The 20,535-nt window shown below is 34.3% G+C and overlaps 1 protein-coding gene across 1 annotated transcript; it reads left to right on the top strand.

Moving 5' to 3' along the window:
• Nucleotides 1-3,381: 3,381 nt before the first annotated feature.
• On the top strand, nt 3,382-3,927 carry LOC124372306 (putative nuclease HARBI1). The gene has a single exon (XM_046830684.1). It carries the CDS (start codon nt 3,382-3,384, stop codon nt 3,925-3,927), a length of 546 nt encoding a protein of 181 aa, XP_046686640.1.
• The last annotated feature ends 16,608 nt before the right edge of the window (nt 3,928-20,535 follow it).

Raw genomic sequence — 20,535 nt, forward strand, 5'->3', positions numbered from 1 at the left:
TGTATAGTCGTTGTCTGAATTTGCTTATACCATTGCGCTTTTTGTGATAGTTGGTACTCCTGTTCATTTTTTGCTGCAGACTTTCTCCGTTGGTAGGCTTGGAAATCATCTGGTGGAATGTAATTATTTGTTATCTTGTTGCCGTTTGTTATTGAGTCTTTGGCTAGGCTATCTACATATTCATTACAATAAATACCTGAGTGTCCCGGGATCCATTGGAATGTTACATTTTTACCACTTTTAATAACTTCATAGATAATACTTACTGGAATGCCTTCTCCTTTATAGCTGTTATAGACTTTATCGAGTGCTTGTATAGCTGCTTGTGAATCAGTAAATATTACTATATCTTGTTGTTCTATTGAGTTAAAGGTCTGTGTTGCTTTTAAAATAGCAAGTAGTTCAGCTGAGTAACTGGAAACCTGATTTTCTAATGAAAACTTACCTGTGATGTCCAGCTCTGGGACATAGTAAGCTGCACCTGTCCCCAATGTGGATTTTGATCCATCAGTGTAGAAGTGCAAATGTTGTTCATAGTTGGTATTGATTAGTTCCAAAAAGGTTTGTTTGGTAATTGTGCTATTGCTTACCTTTTTTGAAGTATGTGGATTGTCTATGTTGTGCTCAAATTTAATATTGTTGGTCATCATTAATATTGGATAGTTGAAATCCCAAAAGGTTTTGTAACTTTCCTTTTTTAATATATTTAAATCTAAGGAATGAATTTTTGATATAGATTGTATATACAGTGGCTGATTTTTTTTCTTCCAGTATGGCATACAGTCTGTCAACATTTTAAGAAACATTAAACTTCTGTATGCTGGATGATTTTCATGAGTTATGATTTTATAAATAAATTTATCACATAGAAACTTTCTTCTGTTGCTTAAGGATTGAATACCGGCTTCTGCTTGTAGAGCAATAATTGGTGTTGTTTTAAAAGCACCTAATGATATTCTTATGGCTTGGTTTTGGATTGAATCTAGTTTTTTTAATTCTTTTCTACATGCATGTCCATAAACCATAAAGAAATGCCCCATAATCTAATTTTGCTCTTATCAAGCTTTTATATATAATCATTGCAAACTCAGGTGTTGCACCGTTAGTGCCACAAACTACAGACTTTATTATATCAACGTCTTTTTGGCATTTTACAAGCAATTTATTAATATGAATTTTGAAATCTAACTTATTGTCTATAATCATACCTAATAGTTTAATAGAACTTACTAGAGGTATTATTTGATTATTAATTGTAATTTGTTTATCGGTGTTAATGTTTTTTTCCGTGTGAATATTATTACCTTACTTTTGGTTGCATTGAATTCCAGATGAAGTTGACTGAAGTTTGATTGTACTGTGCTGAGAGTGTGTTGCATGTTTGTGTAGACTGTCTCGATAAGTTTTCCAGAGGAGTATAACACAATGTCATCTGCAAATTGAAGTGATTTTACATAATTAGGAATATAATCATTAATGTGTGCTATATACAGTGCGAACAACAAGGGACTTAGAACACTACCTTGCGGTAATCCCTTACTCGTGACCCTAGTTATAGTTGACTTAGAGCTAATTAAAATTAATTGTCTATTGATTAGCCATGAATTAATATGGGAAATAAACTTCAATGGAATATTATAACACTTCAGCTTTTCTATTAATTCTGGTATGTGTACTGTATCATAAGCATTTGATAAATCTAAAGAGGCAACAATAGTAGTTTCATTGTAAGTCAGTGCAGTTTGAATTTCTGAAACAAAATTAATTAAATAATCATTACATCCTATTCTTTTCCTAAATCCATATTGGGTATTTGGTAGAATGTTAGAGTTTTCAACAAACCATTCCAGTCTACTTTTAATAATTCTATTAAATAATTTTAGTATGCAGGGTATTAACGATATAGGCCTATATGAAGTCTCCAAATATTTATTTTTTTCTGGTTTCAAGATGGCTATAATTCTGCTTTGTTTCCACTTACTTGGTAATTCTATATTTCCATTCCATATATTATTGAATATATTTAGGATATATAATCGAGCAACGAGTGGTAAATGTCTTAACATGCTGTAAGATACTCCATCTAAACCAGGTGTTGTATCTTTCCTCTTAAAATCTATGGCTACATTTAGTTCTTTAATACTAAAATTAGTTTCTATAGGAGAAGCATTTTCATAGAAGGTGTACCTGGGAATAATTATCTCGCTTTCCATGGGAACTGAATCCGGAACTATATGGCACATGAATTTGTCACAAAGATCGTTGTCTTCAATGGTTGAAGAAATTGTATTTGCCTTATTATTAGTTTTAAGTTTTTTAATTATTTTCCATGCAAATGAGGAGTTATTTTTGTCATTAATTTTTTGACATAAATTTTCCCAACCTTGTTTTTTAGCTATTCTAATTACTTCCCTAGCTTTAATTTGTGCAGCTTGATAATTTTGATAATTGAGAGCAGTCATACAGTTTTTAAATTTACTAAATGCAAGCCTTCTGCTGGCAACAGCTTGAGAGCAAGCTTCATTCCACCATTGTTTTGGTGTAAAATTTAGGCCTATTAGTTGCTGTATTGTACTTTGGTATTGCTTTGTCTGCTGCTAATTTAATTATACTAAACATTTCATCCCATTGTTTTTCCAATGGGATGTCTGGCAGTTCATTAGTCAATTTTTCAACAGTCTCTGTATATAGAGACCAATTTGCCTTTTTAAAGTTCCATTTATTATTAGTATTAAAATAACTTGTATGTACATTGAAGTCATTAGATAGGGAATTAATATTAAATTGCATGAATATAGGCAAGTGATTGCTGCCTAACGAATCCTTACCTACCTCCCATACGTCTTCTAAGGAATGAAGATTGGGTGTGGCGAAGGCCAGATCTATTGTAGATGCTTGGTGGTAAAGGGTTGGTAATGTTGTATGGTTTTTATTATTTAATAGTATGAATTTTGATTCATTATACTCCTTGAAAATTATTTTAACTCTGTGATTTGCTTTGCTCGAATTCCAGTAAGGGTGATGGGCATTAAAATCACCACATAACAAAGTATAACCTTCATCTTTGCTAAATAGTTCGTACCAAAAACTATTCCTAATCTTATTATTTGTGCAGTAAATATTATAAATGATAATAGGTCTATTGTAATTCTTTACCTGTATTGCTTGCAATTGTGTATAGTTATCGCTATATTCTGTAACAACATTATATGAAATTGACTTATGTATAATGAAGGAGGTTCCTCCGTATCCATCAGGTCTGTTAAGGTTATGTACAATGTAATTATTATCTAATAGGTTATCATTTTTTTGTAACCAAGATTCTTGGATAATACCTATGTGGATCTCCTTTTTTGTAAATAAATAAATTGTAAACCATCAATGTTCGGTGATGAGTATATAAACCGGAAGGGTTACCCCAGCATCAACGTGCAAGCAACATGTGACAGTCAAGAAAGGTTCACTAGCGTTGCTGCAGAGTGGCCAGGATCAGTGCACGATTCTAGAATATGGGGAAGGAGTCCTGTTCGGGATATTATTTCTCGTTATGACGGTGCTGCGTGTTTACTTGGTGACTCTGGCTATGGTATTTCTCCTTGGTTAATCACCCCGTTCAAACCTCCTCAAACCGATATTCAGCGTCGATTTAATCGTGTTCATGCAAAGGAAAGGGTGGTGATAGAAAGGGTGTTCGGACAGTTAAAGAAGAGATTCCCGATACTTGGCAACTGTGTTAGATTGTCTCTAGACAGAGTACCAAAAGTAATTGTCACCTGTACTGTGCTGCACAATGTAGCTAAACACCTCAGAGATCCTTTAAATTTTGAAGACGACGCGAATGAAGATGGGTGTAACGAGGATGAAGGAGGCGAAGAAGTGTTCGAAAACCAAGCAACAAAAACAACGTGGCGAACAGAAGCGGAATGAAATGCTGGGTTTTATTTAAATGTAAGTAAATTGTACAAAAAAATAAAATTGTTAAAAAGTAAAGAGACTTTTTTGAAAACCTAGATTAAAATACAACCATACAAATACAAATAAAACCATAGGCCTAGTACAAATGTGCAGGGCCTTTGACATAACCCACAGCTCAATGAACACTGTTGGCAGGCATGCACATAACGTACGTGGTGCATTCATGCCATGTAAGCTATAAATTTTTTTTTTTTTTTTTTTTTTTTTTTTTTTTTTGTAGGATAAGGATAGTTTATTATTGGGTAACTGGAGTTGGGTTTAACTAACCGCTAAGTTACATATTAAACATCAGATTAAATGAATAGTCATCAGTTTGAGTTTCTTTCTCAACTGTTCCTCCTTTCAACTTTTGTAACTCAATTTTTTCTTTTTCAATTTGAATTTTCTGTAATTCTAACTGTTGCAAGAGAACAAGTCTCTGTAGTTGCGGCGTATTCAAATCTTTTGTTTCACCTGTTTCGTATGCCAATAGTTTTTTGTTTGCGGGCCTTGTATACGAGTTGTCAGCTTGAGTTCTCAACTTTTTCTCAGGTTCAGATTCATGAGGTTGGGTAGTTATTGCGATTGTGGCTGCAGCTAAGTTTTTCCACTCGTCACTGCTGTCATTTCTTGTCGCTTCTACTGAGGTTGACTGACATGCTCCAGCTGCAAAACTGCCTGGTACTTTTGTAAAAACTGGGTTTTCAGCCTCACCCAATAATGCCAAAAGCATTTTTTCCCACTCACGTAGTTTAATTTTTTTATTTCCTGTAGCTTTCACATCAGATTTCTTTTTTATTTTTGTTTTCATATTTTGGAGCATTTTGTTCATTTGAGTAGCATTTACTTCATTTCCTGTAGTTTGGGAATACGTAGAACACAAGGTTTCCCACGCTTTCTTCTTTTCTAATAAGACTTTGGGAACCCTTGACTTTTTCCAACAACACAGTATTTTCTGATAATATTTTTACAAATAGCTCCCTATCCGCAACCAATTTCTTATCAACGTCTCCTTCATCTTCAGATGATGTCATGATACCTATAAACAGGATAAGCAAGAGAACACGAGTGGTAACAGGAACACGACTCAGAACGGCACGTGAGTTGTCTGTATGGCCTGCGCCGCACTTCACCGCTGCAGACTGGAAGAGTGCGGAGTGGGGGAAACAAGTCTGAACATGAAAAGTAGCTGCATCTACACTAGAGTTGTATCTACCCGTAGTTGTATCTCCAATTTTTATAGAATAGGGTAGTTGCAACTACGGAGTGTTAGCGCGTGTTTTATCACTCCAGTTTGAGATAAAGCTATCACTACACTGTAGTGTCTACTATGAAGTTGCTACGTTTTAATCACTTCACTCAATAAGGTACGATTCGTCTTTATTTCTCTTGTTTAGTTAAGTGAGGTTACTTTCCCGCCCTTTTCACAATTGAGGTTATGTTCCCCTGTTCCCGCCAACTGGGCGCAGCCATATTGAATACGCGGGAAAGCCATATTGAATGTTTCCCGCCCCCGCCGCCATATTGGAATTCCCTCCATCCCTCGTTTCTTTTCTCCCTCACGGGGAGTGTGAGGACCCAACAAATCACCGATTTTACCGAAAAACACGATAATTTCGACAGAATTTGGAACATTTTCATAGGATAAGAGTGTGAGCAGGGAATTTCTCCCTCACATGAGGAGATTTCTCCAGCAAATGAGGGAATTTTTCCCTCCCATAAGAGCCCATGTTGGGGCCCAAGGGGCGCGAGGTCTACTACTATCGGTGCGGTACTTGGCACGCACGAAAGGCACATACACTACTGAGTTCCTGTATAGTCGCTCCTTTAAACATAACTCTAGGGCACAATGAACCCGATGTTCTTTCACCTTCAGTTCTTCGATGCTAACATCCGGAGATTCCTCCGCTAGAGGGCTTAGTTCAACTCTTTGCGCTAGATCTTCAAGCGACGAATATGAGGAAGTATTCCCGGAGTGCGAGTCCTGCCTACTTTTGCTCCTCGTCACTACCCTGAAGTGAACTGGGGTCCCGTTCATAGGCGTTTTAAAAAGATTTTATAATTATTAAGGTCACTTCTGAACACAGATAACGATTACTCTTTCACTAATACAAAACTAAATCACTGTACTTTTACAATAGTAAATCAAATCACAAATTTATTGTCACCATAAAAATACTCTCCACTCTATTTAAAACAATCTAAACACTATTACACACTTATTTCATTGAAAGCAGGAAATAAAACCAATATCTTACATTAAAAACCGATACTTAAATACTACTCAATAATCACCTCATCAATCAATAACTAATTCACTTAAGCAATAACCTTTAGTTAACATTAGTTCACTAAAATGTTTATTTCATAAAAACTGTAACACTAAATTATTTTATTATTTTTCACACTACACTTTATCTTCGTCTGTGGGTGCGATGCTCCAACGTATCGGGGATAAAATCAAACCATCAGGTTAAACTTTAAAACATATCTTCACAACTATTTTCCAACAAAGTAAATCAACGGCAGCCGGCGGACAAAGGAAAAAAAAATAAATCGGACCCTCTCTATAAACCAAAATCAATAACCTTAACTTTAAATAATAATCTTAATAATAATACCTTAACAACTGAAATAAAATAATAACCTTTAAATGAATAACCTTATCTATGCAATAGGTAATCACCACATTTATAACGGTAATGAATATACGTACAAAACTCTTTAAATTTCAAGTATTATTTACCCTATTTTGTAACCTGGACTAGGTGACTAACTGCAATTAATACAAACCTTATAAGAAGCGCAAAGCCAATGTTAAAAAGTCTGCCAACTTTTATTTGAATTTGGCAAGCATAGCGCGTCCACCGCTAGGCAGCGTGAAGAGCGCTCGTGGCGTGGCCAGCTAGAGTGAGACAGAAGACAGAGCGGGAGCGAGGGAGAAGACAGCGCGCGGCCAGTTAGAGAGAGAGAGGGAGAGAGAGAGAGAGAGAGAGAGAGAGAGAGAGAGAGAGAGAGAGAGAGAGAGAGAGAGAGAGAGAGAGAGAGAGAGAGAGAGAGATACTTTGATACTTTCTTTATTTACCCTGCCCAGGTTTGAACCAGCGGTCCACTCTTACATCGGGACCCCATTCCCGCTCTGGTTGTTGAAGTGCTCAGATCGTTGACTTATAATTTTAGGTTATTTTAGGTTAAACCTCTGTGCATACGTCCAGATCAATTACTCTGGTAGTGGTAACTACTTTGTGTATAACTGTTTGTCTAACATCACACTGACCTCTAACTCAAACTACAAAATATTTAATACTTTATATATTTTGTAAATATCTTAACATATAAGCTATTAACTTTGAGCCTGTTCAGGCTGGACCTGTCATGTCGACAGGTTCAGCCTCGCCCATGGAAGCTCATGTCGAGAGCGACATGGAAATACAAAAGGCAGTAAGTACTATTTTGCCCACAGATCATGACTATTCTAACCTAAATCTAAATAACAGGGGAAACAAAAGGGTACAAGAAAATAATGACACAGATTGTTTAGAACAAATTCAATCTACCAATGATTTTAATCCACCACTTAAAAAGCCTCACATACAACGTCTCTATAAACCTGAAAATTCAGGACCTTTTGAGGTAATCATACAGGATAAAAAAAAAGAACAAAATAAACCCATTTACAGTAGGAAAAATACTTAAAAAACATCATATGGACATTGACCACATTACACGAGCTGGTAAAAATATATCTGTTATTTGTAAAAACTATATAGCAGCCAATAATTTAGTAAATTCACCACATCTGTTAGAATTTAATGTATTTGTACCCTCAATTAGAGTACACACTCTCGGTGTAGTCTATGCAGAGCCCGAGGTAAGTGAATTAGAAATTTTATCTGAGGCATCGTCAATATACCCAATCATTCAGGCTGAAAGGATCAGACGTAGAGTGAATGGTAATGACCAACTCACTAACACTCATTTTGTTAAAATAACCTTCGAGGCTGAAAAATTACCAGATTTTGTGTACCTTAATTATGTTCGTATGAAGGTAGACCCCTACATGATCAGAGTGAAACAATGTTATCGTTGTTTTGCCTATGGACACGTAGCGAACTCACCTTGTAATAAACCTAGAATATGTAGGGACTGTGCTGGACCCTTCCACACAGATCCTTGTCAGGCTCCCCGCAAGTGTGTTCACTGCGGGGATTCACATAGCAGTAACTCTAAATATTGCCCAGAGTACATGAGGCAAAAAAATATTAAAGATCGAATGAGTCTCATGAAAGAAGGTTATCATGTGGCAGCACAGTATTTTCCTATTACTTATAAAAAACAAGGTAAATCATCCCGATTACTAGGTCTATCTTATTCACAGGTCGCCCAATTAGACTTCAATGATGATGGAATCTACCCAACACTACCAAGCTCACAGGCATCAACACCTATCAGTCAATTAAATGTAAGTAATAGGTATACACCACTGCTTGCAGTCTCAGAACCAAGTTCATCCCGCCAGCAATCGTTTTCGCCACATTTTAAGGTTAGTGGAACCAGCTATCGTAGGCCCATCAGAAATAGTAGTTTATATAAACCTAAAGAAATAAGTAGGCCTATTGTAGATAAAACCAATCCGCCTAACAAACCAGTTCAGGATGATAGACTTCGTGTTCAGGATAAGTCCCACCTCACATCACTCCTGAAAATAAAAATTGAGGAAATTAGAAATAAATTGAACTCTACAAACATCACCAATCTTAAACAAGTTGATGAAATCTTACTAAGCTATTTAAAGACTGGTACAACAGTTCAACAGAAAATAAATTCACCAAATATCAAAATAAAATCTACTTCCGGAACATCGCCAGGTAACAAACAGTTAGGCCTATCTCAACAAACGAAATTAGTAAATAAGAATGGTAACAAATAAACTTAACATAGTACAGTGGAATGCAAGGTCTCTTAAGCCTAAATGGCCTGAGGTCATGCATTTATTTACAAAAAAGGAGATCCACATAGGTATTATCCAAGAATCTTGGTTACAAAAAAATGATAACCTATTAGATAATAATTACATTGTACATAACCTTAACAGACCTGATGGATACGGAGGAACCTCCTTCATTATACATAAGTCAATTTCATATAATGTTGTTACAGAATATAGCGATAACTATACACAATTGCAAGCAATACAGGTAAAGAATTACAATAGACCTATTATCATTTATAATATTTACTGCACAAATAATAAGATTAGGAATAGTTTTTGGTACGAACTATTTAGCAAAGATGAAGGTTATACTTTGTTATGTGGTGATTTTAATGCCCATCACCCTTACTGGAATTCGAGCAAAGCAAATCACAGAGTTAAAATAATTTTTCAAGGAGTATAATGAATCAAAATTCATACTATTAAATAATAAAAACCATACAACATTACCAACCCTTTACCACCAAGCATCTACAATAGATCTGGCCTTCGCCACACCCAATCTTCATTCCTTAGAAGACGTATGGGAGGTAGGTAAGGATTCGTTAGGCAGCAATCACTTGCCTATATTCATGCAATTTAATATTAATTCCCTATCTAATGACTTCAATGTACATACAAGTTATTTTAATACTAATAATAAATGGAACTTTAAAAAGGCAAATTGGTCTCTATATACAGAGACTGTTGAAAAATTGACTAATGAACTGCCAGACATCCCATTGGAAAAAACAATGGGATGAAATGTTTAGTATAATTAAATTAGCAGCAGACAAAGCAATACCAAAGTACAATACAGCAACTAATAGGCCTAAATTTACACCAAAACAATGGTGGAATGAAGCTTGCTCTCAAGCTGTTGCCAGCAGAAGGCTTGCATTTAGTAAATTTAAAAACTGTATGACTGCTCTCAATTATCAAAATTATCAAGCTGCACAAATTAAAGCTAGGGAAGTAATTAGAATAGCTAAAAAACAAGGTTGGGAAAATTTATGTCAAAAAATTAATGACAAAAATAACTCCTCATTTGCATGGAAAATAATTAAAAAACTTAAAACTAATAATAAGGCAAATACAATTTCTTCAACCATTGAAGACAACGATCTTTGTGACAAATTCATGTGCCATATAGTTCCGGATTCAGTTCCCATGGAAAGCGAGATAATTATTCCCAGGTACACCTTCTATGAAAATGCTTCTCCTATAGAAACTAATTTTAGTATTAAAGAACTAAATGTAGCCATAGATTTTAAGAGGAAAGATACAACACCTGGTTTAGATGGAGTATCTTACAGCATGTTAAGACATTTACCACTCGTTGCTCGATTATATATCCTAAATATATTCAATAATATATGGAATGGAAATATAGAATTACCAAGTAAGTGGAAACAAAGCAGAATTATAGCCATCTTGAAACCAGAAAAAAAATAAATATTTGGAGACTTCATATAGGCCTATATCGTTAATACCCTGCATACTAAAATTATTTAATAGAATTATTAAAAGTAGACTGGAATGGTTTGTTGAAAACTCTAACATTCTACCAAATACCCAATATGGATTTAGGAAAAGAATAGGATGTAATGATTATTTAATTAATTTTGTTTCAGAAATTCAAACTGCACTGACTTACAATGAAACTACTATTGTTGCCTCTTTAGATTTATCAAATGCTTATGATACAGTACACATACCAGAATTAATAGAAAAGCTGAAGTGTTATAATATTCCATTGAAGTTTATTTCCCATATTAATTCATGGCTAATCAATAGACAATTAATTTTAATTAGCTCTAAGTCAAACTATAACTAGGGTCACGAGTAAGGGATTACCGCAAGGTAGTGTTCTAAGTCCCTTGTTGTTCGCACTGTATATAGCACACATTAATGATTATATTCCTAATTATGTAAAATCACTTCAATTTGCAGATGACATTGTGTTATACTCCTCTGGAAAACTTATCGAGACAGTCTACACAAACATGCAACACACTCTCAGCACAGTACAATCAAACTTCAGTCAACTTCATCTGGAATTCAATGCAACCAAAAGTAAGGTAATAATATTCACACGGAAAAAAACATTAACACCGATAAACAAATTACAATTAATAATCAAATAATACCTCTAGTAAGTTCTATTAAACTATTAGGTATGATTATAGACAATAAGTTAGATTTCAAAATTCATATTAATAAATTGCTTGTAAAATGCCAAAAAGACGTTGATATAATAAAGTCTGTAGTTTGTGGCACTAACGGTGCAACACCTGAGTTTGCAATGATTATATATAAAAGCTTGATAAGAGCAAAATTAGATTATGGGGCATTTCTTTATGGTTTATGGACATGCATGTAGAAAAGAATTAAAAAAACTAGATTCAATCCAAAACCAAGCCATAAGAATATCATTAGGTGCTTTTAAAACAACACCAATTATTGCTCTACAAGCAGAAGCCGGTATTCAATCCTTAAGCAACAGAAGAAAGTTTCTATGTGATAAATTTATTTATAAAATCATAACTCATGAAAATCATCCAGCATACAGAAGTTTAATGTTTCTTAAAATGTTGACAGACTGTATGCCATACTGGAAGAAAAAAAATCAGCCACTGTATATACAATCTATATCAAAAATTCATTCCTTAGATTTAAATATATTAAAAAAGGAAAGTTACAAAACCTTTTGGGATTTCAACTATCCAATATTAATGATGACCAACAATATTAAATTTGAGCACAACATAGACAATCCACATACTTCAAAAAAGGTAAGCAATAGCACAATTACCAAACAAACCTTTTTGGAACTAATCAATACCAACTATGAACAACATTTGCACTTCTACACTGATGGATCAAAATCCACATTGGGGACAGGTGCAGCTTACTATGTCCCAGAGCTGGACATCACAGGTAAGTTTTCATTAGAAAATCAGGTTTCCAGTTACTCAGCTGAACTACTTGCTATTTTAAAAGCAACACAGACCTTTAACTCAATAGAACAACAAGATATAGTAATATTTACTGATTCACAAGCAGCTATACAAGCACTCGATAAAGTCTATAACAGCTATAAAGGAGAAGGCATTCCAGTAAGTATTATCTATGAAGTTATTAAAAGTGGTAAAAATGTAACATTCCAATGGATCCCGGGACACTCAGGTATTTATTGTAATGAATATGTAGATAGCCTAGCCAAAGACTCAATAACAAACGGCAACAAGATAAACAAATAATTACATTCCACCAGATGATTTCCAAGCCTACCAACGGAGAAAGTCTGCAGCAAAAAATGAACAGGAGTAGAGTACCAACTATCACAAAAAGCGCAATGGTATAAGCAAATTCAGACAACGACTATACATAATCGATGGTATAGTATTGCAGACTTCAACAGAAGAGAAATGGTAAATTATAATTAGATTAAGGTTTGGACATGCTAAGGTAAACGCTAGATTATATAATATTAAAAAATATTTCACACCATTGGTGTCTAAGCTGCACTCAAGCTCAACGAGAAACACTAGACCATGTAATTTTACAATGCCCAGCCTACGAAATATGCAAGAGATCGGTGCTTTAAGGTAATTAAAAAATTTAACATCAATATCTAATATTAACTTAACGTATTTAATGAAATTAGAAGACACAAAAGTATATAAAGAAATAAATAACTTTCCTCAGGGACCATAAACAAATACATTTAATTAACAAAACACAATACATATATGTATCCTGGTTTTGGCCTTTATATCCGTGGTCCATATTTCGGATTAGGAATGCCTGAAGGACCCCTGGCGGGAAGACTCCACAAATCCTGAATATCCATCTATAGAATCCCATAGTAATCCCGCTATTTATTTACAAACACAAACAGTATAGGTACACAAAACATATATGTCCAATACATTAAACCATAAACTTATAATAATAACTAATTTCTTCCCATTTAAATTACCACAGAGGTTTAACTACACAGTGAACCACGAGGCTGCATGGGATTATACCCGAGCCTTTATTATAAACAGAAAAAAAAAAAAAAAAAAAAAAAAAAAAAAAATACATCGGGACAGGCTCAAATTTGTACAATTACAATTGTTTTTTTACAGAGTTGTGGCACACAATTTTATACTAACACATGAAACATTGACTATTATTTAAATCATAATAATCTTACTTTACTTTATCTAAACTTTAAATTGAATTGTTAATTATAATATATTTATTTGACTTAAATTATTTTACTTTCTAATTTTGGTAGATTTAGAAAACACTAGCTACAATTATTTTCTACGGAAAAAGTTTACACAATTTATATTAATCTATTTAATTTATTTACTTTAAACTTAAAATGCGCAAATGTTTCTACTTTTTATATTGCACACATAAAAACACATTTGTACTGTTTTAAATATAATAAACTATTACTTAATCAAATTAACAGCAACAAACATAAGTGTAGTTACTCTAGACAATTAATATAAATTTATATGATTTTAATCAGTTTATCCTACAATGCTTAAATTTTCAACTTTAGACTACCTTTTAAAGCTAAACAAATCGATTCTCAAATAAAACGTGTATTACAATAAAATCATACATCACAAGATAAGAATTAATTTTTCCTGCTTACGGATGACGTACATTAACACATTACTCATATCTTTTTACTAACTTGTCCTTCAATAATTTTTTAAAAGTTTGTTCTGAGGGAACATTTTTTATATTATTGTCTAAAACACTCATTAGTCTAATAGATTTTACATGAAAAGAATTTGTATAAATCACCGTTCTGTGAATAGGAAAACGCAAAGTTGTGCTATTATACATACTAACGTAACGCTCAAACAGATAATCCGGTTTTTCATATTTCAATATCTTAAACAACATTGTTAACACAGAATATTCTAATCTTTCTCTAATTTTTAACCATCTTAAATTCCAATAATAAATAGTTACATGATCATCAAGTTTTAGGTTATAAATATATCTTATACACGCATTCTGTGCTACCTGTAATTTATTCATTAGTGAGTTATTTAAAATCACAATATGCTGCTTGAGCGTAATCAAAAAATGGGAACACCAATGTCTGAATCATTAGTTTCTTTACATGTACTGATGGATTAAAACTAAGTCTTTTAAACTGGTATAAACATTGATAAACTTTCTTAACTATACTATCCACCTGCTCGGCCCAAGATAAAGTGTTTTGACATATAAAGATCTAAATTTACAAAACTATTTTCATATTTCAGTACTGTTCCTTCAATCACGATCGGTAATACATTTTCATAATCTATATTTGCTAAGGTTCGGGAGGTTCCCAATATCATAGACTTACATTTTAAAGCATTCAAATTTAACCCATGACTTTTACACCAGCTAGAAATATTACATAAATCGGCGTTCATTGCATCAACAGCTTCATTTACCTTATTTATATTACAACTTATGTACAGCTGCATATCATCAGCATAACACATAAATTTGCTAAAACATAATAATTTCATATATTCTATTTATATACGAGTAAAGTGAGAAAAGTAAGGCAGACAATGTTGATCCCTGGGGAACTCCTACAGGATTAATCTTCCAATTGGATAACATTCCACCACTAGTTTTTTACTCGTTGATTTCTATTCAATAGATATGATCTGAACCATTGAGAACTACATTGTCACTAATATTATAAGACTCCAAAACTGCTAATAACAACTCATGATTTACACAGTCGTAAGCACGACTGAAATCTAGAAGTGTTAAGACTACTATTAATTTCCCTTTTATCCATTGACAACCTTATATCGTCCGTAATCCTAATCAGAGCCGTCTGAGTACTATACATTGGTCTATATCCAGATTGGTATTTACATAAAATATTACACTCATTAACATATATAGATAATTGTTGATACACCAACTTATCCATTATTTTACCCAAAACACACAATATATTAATAGGTCTATAATCTTTAGTTTCTATAGGACTCTTAACTTTAGGTAACGGAAGAATTAATGCATTTTTCCATTGACTTGGATAGCTACTATATAGCAAAGAAAAATTAAAAACGTGTAACAACACATCTCGTATTTCATGAAAAATCAATCTAATAAACTTTATATATATATCGTCATTACCCACAGCGTTAGATGATATATCCATAATTGCTTTGTAAACAGCTTCAACAGTTATTTGCGTGAAGTTAAAATTATTTGCTTCCAAACATCTCTTATTTTTATAATATTCAATCAAATCCCTGTCTATTTCATTATTTATGCCACAGAAATAATCATTGAGACAATCCAACTGAACAACCGGATCACCTAGCTGTTTCGATTGTTTACCAGCTCCCTGATCTCTAATGAGTTTCCACATATCTCGACTTGATCTCTCCTCACTTAAATAATTTTTAAAATATTTATTCCTCTCGTCCCTAATAATTCTCTTAACTCTATTTCTCATTAACATATATTCTTCCCATATTTCTCTATTCTTTGGATCTAACGTAACATTTATACAACTTATCTCTATTTACAATTAATTTTTGATATCTTCATTGACCCACGGACATACATTTCTTTTATTACTTACATTTCTTAGATGAATATATTTGTTATACAGACTTGACAATGTCTCTGACAGAACTTTTACCTTATCATCAATAGTATTACAGGTATACAAATTATCCCATAATAACCCAACACACTCCTGTTTAAGTTCATCAACCTGGACATTCTTAAAATCTCTGACTACACTTATATTTTTATTTACATACAATTTAGTTTTTAAATTTATCTCTGTATAAATGAAATCATGATAAGAAAGCCCAGATATAGAAATCTGCCCATAATCGTTCACTCTACTCAAATCGTTTGTAAACATGATATCCAGCCAAGTTTCAGATTCTGGTCTGTGGTATGTTGGGGTTTAATGGTAATATAGACATATTCAAAATTTTTAACAGTATCCAATAAATACGTTTTTTTCGAAAAACACACGATCAGTACTTAAATTTATGTTAAAGTCTCCTATTACTAAGACATATTTATACACTGGAAGTAAATCGGCTAAAACATCGAAAAATTCTGAAATATACCCTAGTTTAGGAGGTCGATATACTGCACACAACAATAACTTCCAATTACAATGCGATAGTTCTATGATTAAGAATTCAGGTTTCATACAATACATTGCCTGTGAAGATGCTATCACCCTATAACTGAAACACTTCCTCAAATAGACGGCTAAACCCCCTCCCTCCTTCCCCTCCCTATCATGGCGTATCAATTCATAGTTATCCACAAGATATGGAGTAGAAGGTATAATAGGCTTTAAAAATGTTTCAGATAACACAATAACATCAAAAACATTTTCGTTAAACAGACTAAAGACAGTTTCTCTTCTGACCATCAAATTCTCTACATTGGTATGACCTATCTTTTAAGCAATTTTTAGACTTTATAAATTTATCTTTTAATGAAACAAATAGTCCCTGATTATTTACACTAACGCTCATTAAAAATTTATTTGTAATTGAGAATACATTAAAATATAGATCCCTTTATAAAATCCTAAATAAAAAAACCCCAAGAAAAATAAACACATTAAAACAAACACATTTGAAACTGTTAATACCAACTGAAAGATCCTCAAATAGATCAGATAGCACTGTAAACAAACTATAGCAAATACATATTTTTATCATGTAACAAATCAATACATTGTAGCGTAATAATTTTCACAACTTACTTAACACTTCCATTGAGTCAATCACCACAAAGCGATCTCCAGGATTCTTGCGCATGAAGATCCTTCCATTTCTGACCCAAAGATACGTGTACTGTTTCTCCCGCTTGACATCTCGCGCTTTGTTGAGTAGCTTCCTGTTCACCTGGGTGAGACTGTTGTTGACATAAATCGGATTTGACTGTCCCTCCATGAACCCGATGTCCCTGGTATTGAGATTTCTCTTATCTTTCCTCTTCTGTATAAATTGTTCAAGGTCCAGCTTACGGACGAAACGGACCACGATGCCTCCCGGCCTCCCATCTGCACCCGCTGCAGTCCTGTAGCGGTAACAGTTATCTATCATATTTACTTGAAATTCAAATCCGATTGCAGCTGCCACTCTGGATATCAGATCCAGAAGATCCTCTTTATCCTCGCTGGGAATCCCATTGATCTCGATCACATTTTCCTTTGACGCCTGCTCCAGGAAATTGGTTTTGTTGGTGAGTTCCTGTACAGTTTTCCTCAAATTTATGTTTTCTTGATACAGGTGAGATATGTCCTCCTTGATTCCTCTCACCTGTTTCCCTACTTCCTCAATTTTGTTACCGTTGTCAATTATCCATTCAGAGTATTTTTCCATGTTATTTTTGAAGTCAATGTTTATTTCTTTCATTTCTCGGCGAAAATCTCTCATTTCATTCATTAAATCGAGTATATCAGTAGAACTTAATCTTATCAGCGGCCGCCTCCTGCGTCGCTACTGATAAGTTGAGTTCGCTTTCTCCCGCACAAACAGGACATAACCATGGCTGATTCTTTTCATAGTCTTGCTTAGAAATTAAAAACTATGCCAAACTTTACAACATGAAATTAAAACTAAGAAACAACTGATAAACTTATCATACCGAAGATAAACAAAACTGAACTGTAAGACAAACACCATCATTTCAACTTTTCAAGGTCCTCTTCTCGCTTCACCTCAATTGCCGGATCTCCTTGATTTTTACGTAGGAATATGCGTCCTCCGCTGACCCATACGAAAGTGTACTGTTTCTCACTGCGACACAGCCGCGCAGCTCGCAGCAACCTCCTCTTAGCCGGCGTCAGACTGTGGTTGATATAAATCACAGAAGAATTTCCCAGTAGAAAGCCAATGTCCCTGGTGTTCAAGTTCCTCTTATCTCTTCTTTTTTGTATAAACATTTGTTATTTCAGTTGTTAAGGTATTATTATTAAGATTATTATTTAAAGTTAAGGTTATTGATTTTGGTTTATAGAGAGGGTCCGATTTATTTTTTTTTCCTTTGTCCGCCGGCTGCCGTTGATTTACTTTGTTGGAAAATAGTTGTGAAGATATGTTTTAAAGTTTAACCTGATGGTTTGATTTTATCCCCGATACGTTGGAGCATCGCACCCACAGACGAAGATAAAGTGTAGTGTGAAAAATAATAAAATAATTTTAGTGTTTACAGTTTTATGAAATAAACATTTTAGTGAACTAATGTTAACTAAAGGTTATTGCTTAAGTGAATTAGTTATTGATTGATGAGGTGATTATTGAGTAGTATTTAAGTATCGGTTTTTAATGTAAGATATTGGTTTTATTTCCTGCTTTCAATGAAATAAGTGTGTAATAGTGTTTAGATTGTTTTAAATAGAGTGGAGAGTATTTTTATGGTGACAATAAATTTGTGATTTGATTTTACTATTGTAAAAGTACAGTGATTTAGTTTTGTATTAGTGAAAGAGTAATCGTTATCTGTGTTCAGAAGTGACCTTAATAATTATAAAATCTTTTTAAACGCCTATGAACGGGACCCCAGTTCACTTCAGGGTAGTGACGAGGAGCAAAAGTAGGCAGGACTCGCACTCCGGGAATACTTCCTCATATTCGTCGCTTGAAGATCTAGCGCAAAGAGTTGAACTAAGCCCTCTAGCGGAGGAATCTCCGGATGTTAGCATCGAAGAACTGAAGGTGAAAGAACATCGGGTTTCATTGTGCCCTAGAGTTATGTTTAAAGGAGCGACTATACAGGAACTCAGTAGTGTATGTGCCTTTCGTGCGTGCCAAGTACCGCATAGTAGTAGACCTCGCGCCCCTTGGGCCCCAACATGGGCTCTTATGGGAGGGAAAAATTCCCTCATTTGCTGGAGAAATCTCCTCATGTGAGGGAGAAATTCCCTGCTCACACTCTTATCCTATGAAAATGTTCCAAATTCTGTCGAAATTATCGTGTTTTTCGGTAAAATCGGTGATTTGTTGGGTCCTCACACTCCCCGTGAGGGAGAAAACGAGGGATGGAGGGAATTCCAATATGGCGGCGGGGGCGGGAAACATTCAATATGGCTTTCCCGCGTATTCAATATGGCTGCGCCCAGTTGGCGGGAACAGGGGAACATAACCTCAATTGTGAAAAGGGCGGGAAAGTAACCTCACTTAACTAAACAAGAGAAATAAAGACGAATCGTACCTTATTGAGTGAAGTGATTAAAAACGTAGCAACTTCATAGTAGACACTACAGTGTAGTGATAGCTTTATCTCAAACTGGAGTGATAAAAACACGCGCTAACACTCCGTAGTTGCAACTACCCTATTCTATAAAAATTGGAGATACAACTACGGGTAGATACAACTCTAGTGTAGATGCAGCTACTTTTCATGTTCAGACTTGTTTCCCCCACTCCGCACTCTTCCAGTCTGCAGCGGTGAAGTGCGGCGCAGGGCCATACAGACAACTCACGTGCCGTTCTGAGTCGTGTTCCTGTTACCACTCGTGTTCTCTTGCTTATCCTGTTTATAGGTATCATGACATCATCTGAAGATGAAGGAGACGTTGATAAGAAATTGGTTGCGGATAGGGGGCTATTTTGTAAAAATATTATCAGAAAATACTGTGTTGTTGGAAAAGTCAAGGGTTCCCAAAGTCTTATTAGAAAAGAAGAAAGCGTGGGAAACCTTGTGTTCTACGTATTCCCAAACTACAGGAAATGAAGTAAATGCTACTCAAATGAACAAAATGCTCCAAAATATGAAAACAAAAATAAAAAAGAAATCTGATGTGAAAGCTACAGGAAATAAAAAAATTAAACTACGTGAGTGGGAAAAAAATGCTTTTGGCATTATTGGGTGAGGCTGAAAACCCAGTTTTTATTACAAAAGTACCAGGCAGTTTTGCAGCTGGAGCATGTCAGTCAACCTCAGTAGAAGCGACAAGAAATGACAGCAGTGACGAGTGGAAAAACTTAGCTGCAGCCACAATCGCAATAACTACCCAACCTCATGAATCTGAACCTGAGAAAAAGTTGAGAACTCAAGCTGACAACTCGTATACAAGGCCCGCAAACAAAAAACTATTGGCATACGAAACAGGTGAAACAAAAGATTTGAATACGCCGCAACTACAGAGACTTGTTCTCTTGCAACAGTTAGAATTACAGAAAATTCAAATTGAAAAAGAAAAAATTGAGTTACAAAAGTTGAAAGGAGGAACAGTTGAGAAAGAAACTCAAACTGATGACTATTCATTTAATCTGATGTTTAATATGTAACTTAGCGGTTAGTTAAACCCAACTCCAGTTACCCAATAATAAACTATCCTTATCCTAAAAAAAAAAAAAAAAAAAAAAAAAAAAAAATTTATAGCTTACATGGCATGAATGCACCACGTACGTTATGTGCATGCCTGCCAACAGTGTTCATTGAGCTGTGGGTTATGTCAAAGGCCCTGCACATTTGTACTAGGCCTATGGTTTTATTTGTATTTGTATGGTTGTATTTTAATCTAGGTTTTCAAAAAAGTCTCTTTACTTTTTAACAATTTTATTTTTTGTACAATTTACTTACAT

This window comes from Homalodisca vitripennis, unplaced genomic scaffold (genome assembly GCF_021130785.1).
Source record: "Homalodisca vitripennis isolate AUS2020 unplaced genomic scaffold, UT_GWSS_2.1 ScUCBcl_2876;HRSCAF=8012, whole genome shotgun sequence".
NCBI lineage: Eukaryota > Metazoa > Arthropoda > Insecta > Hemiptera > Cicadellidae > Homalodisca > Homalodisca vitripennis.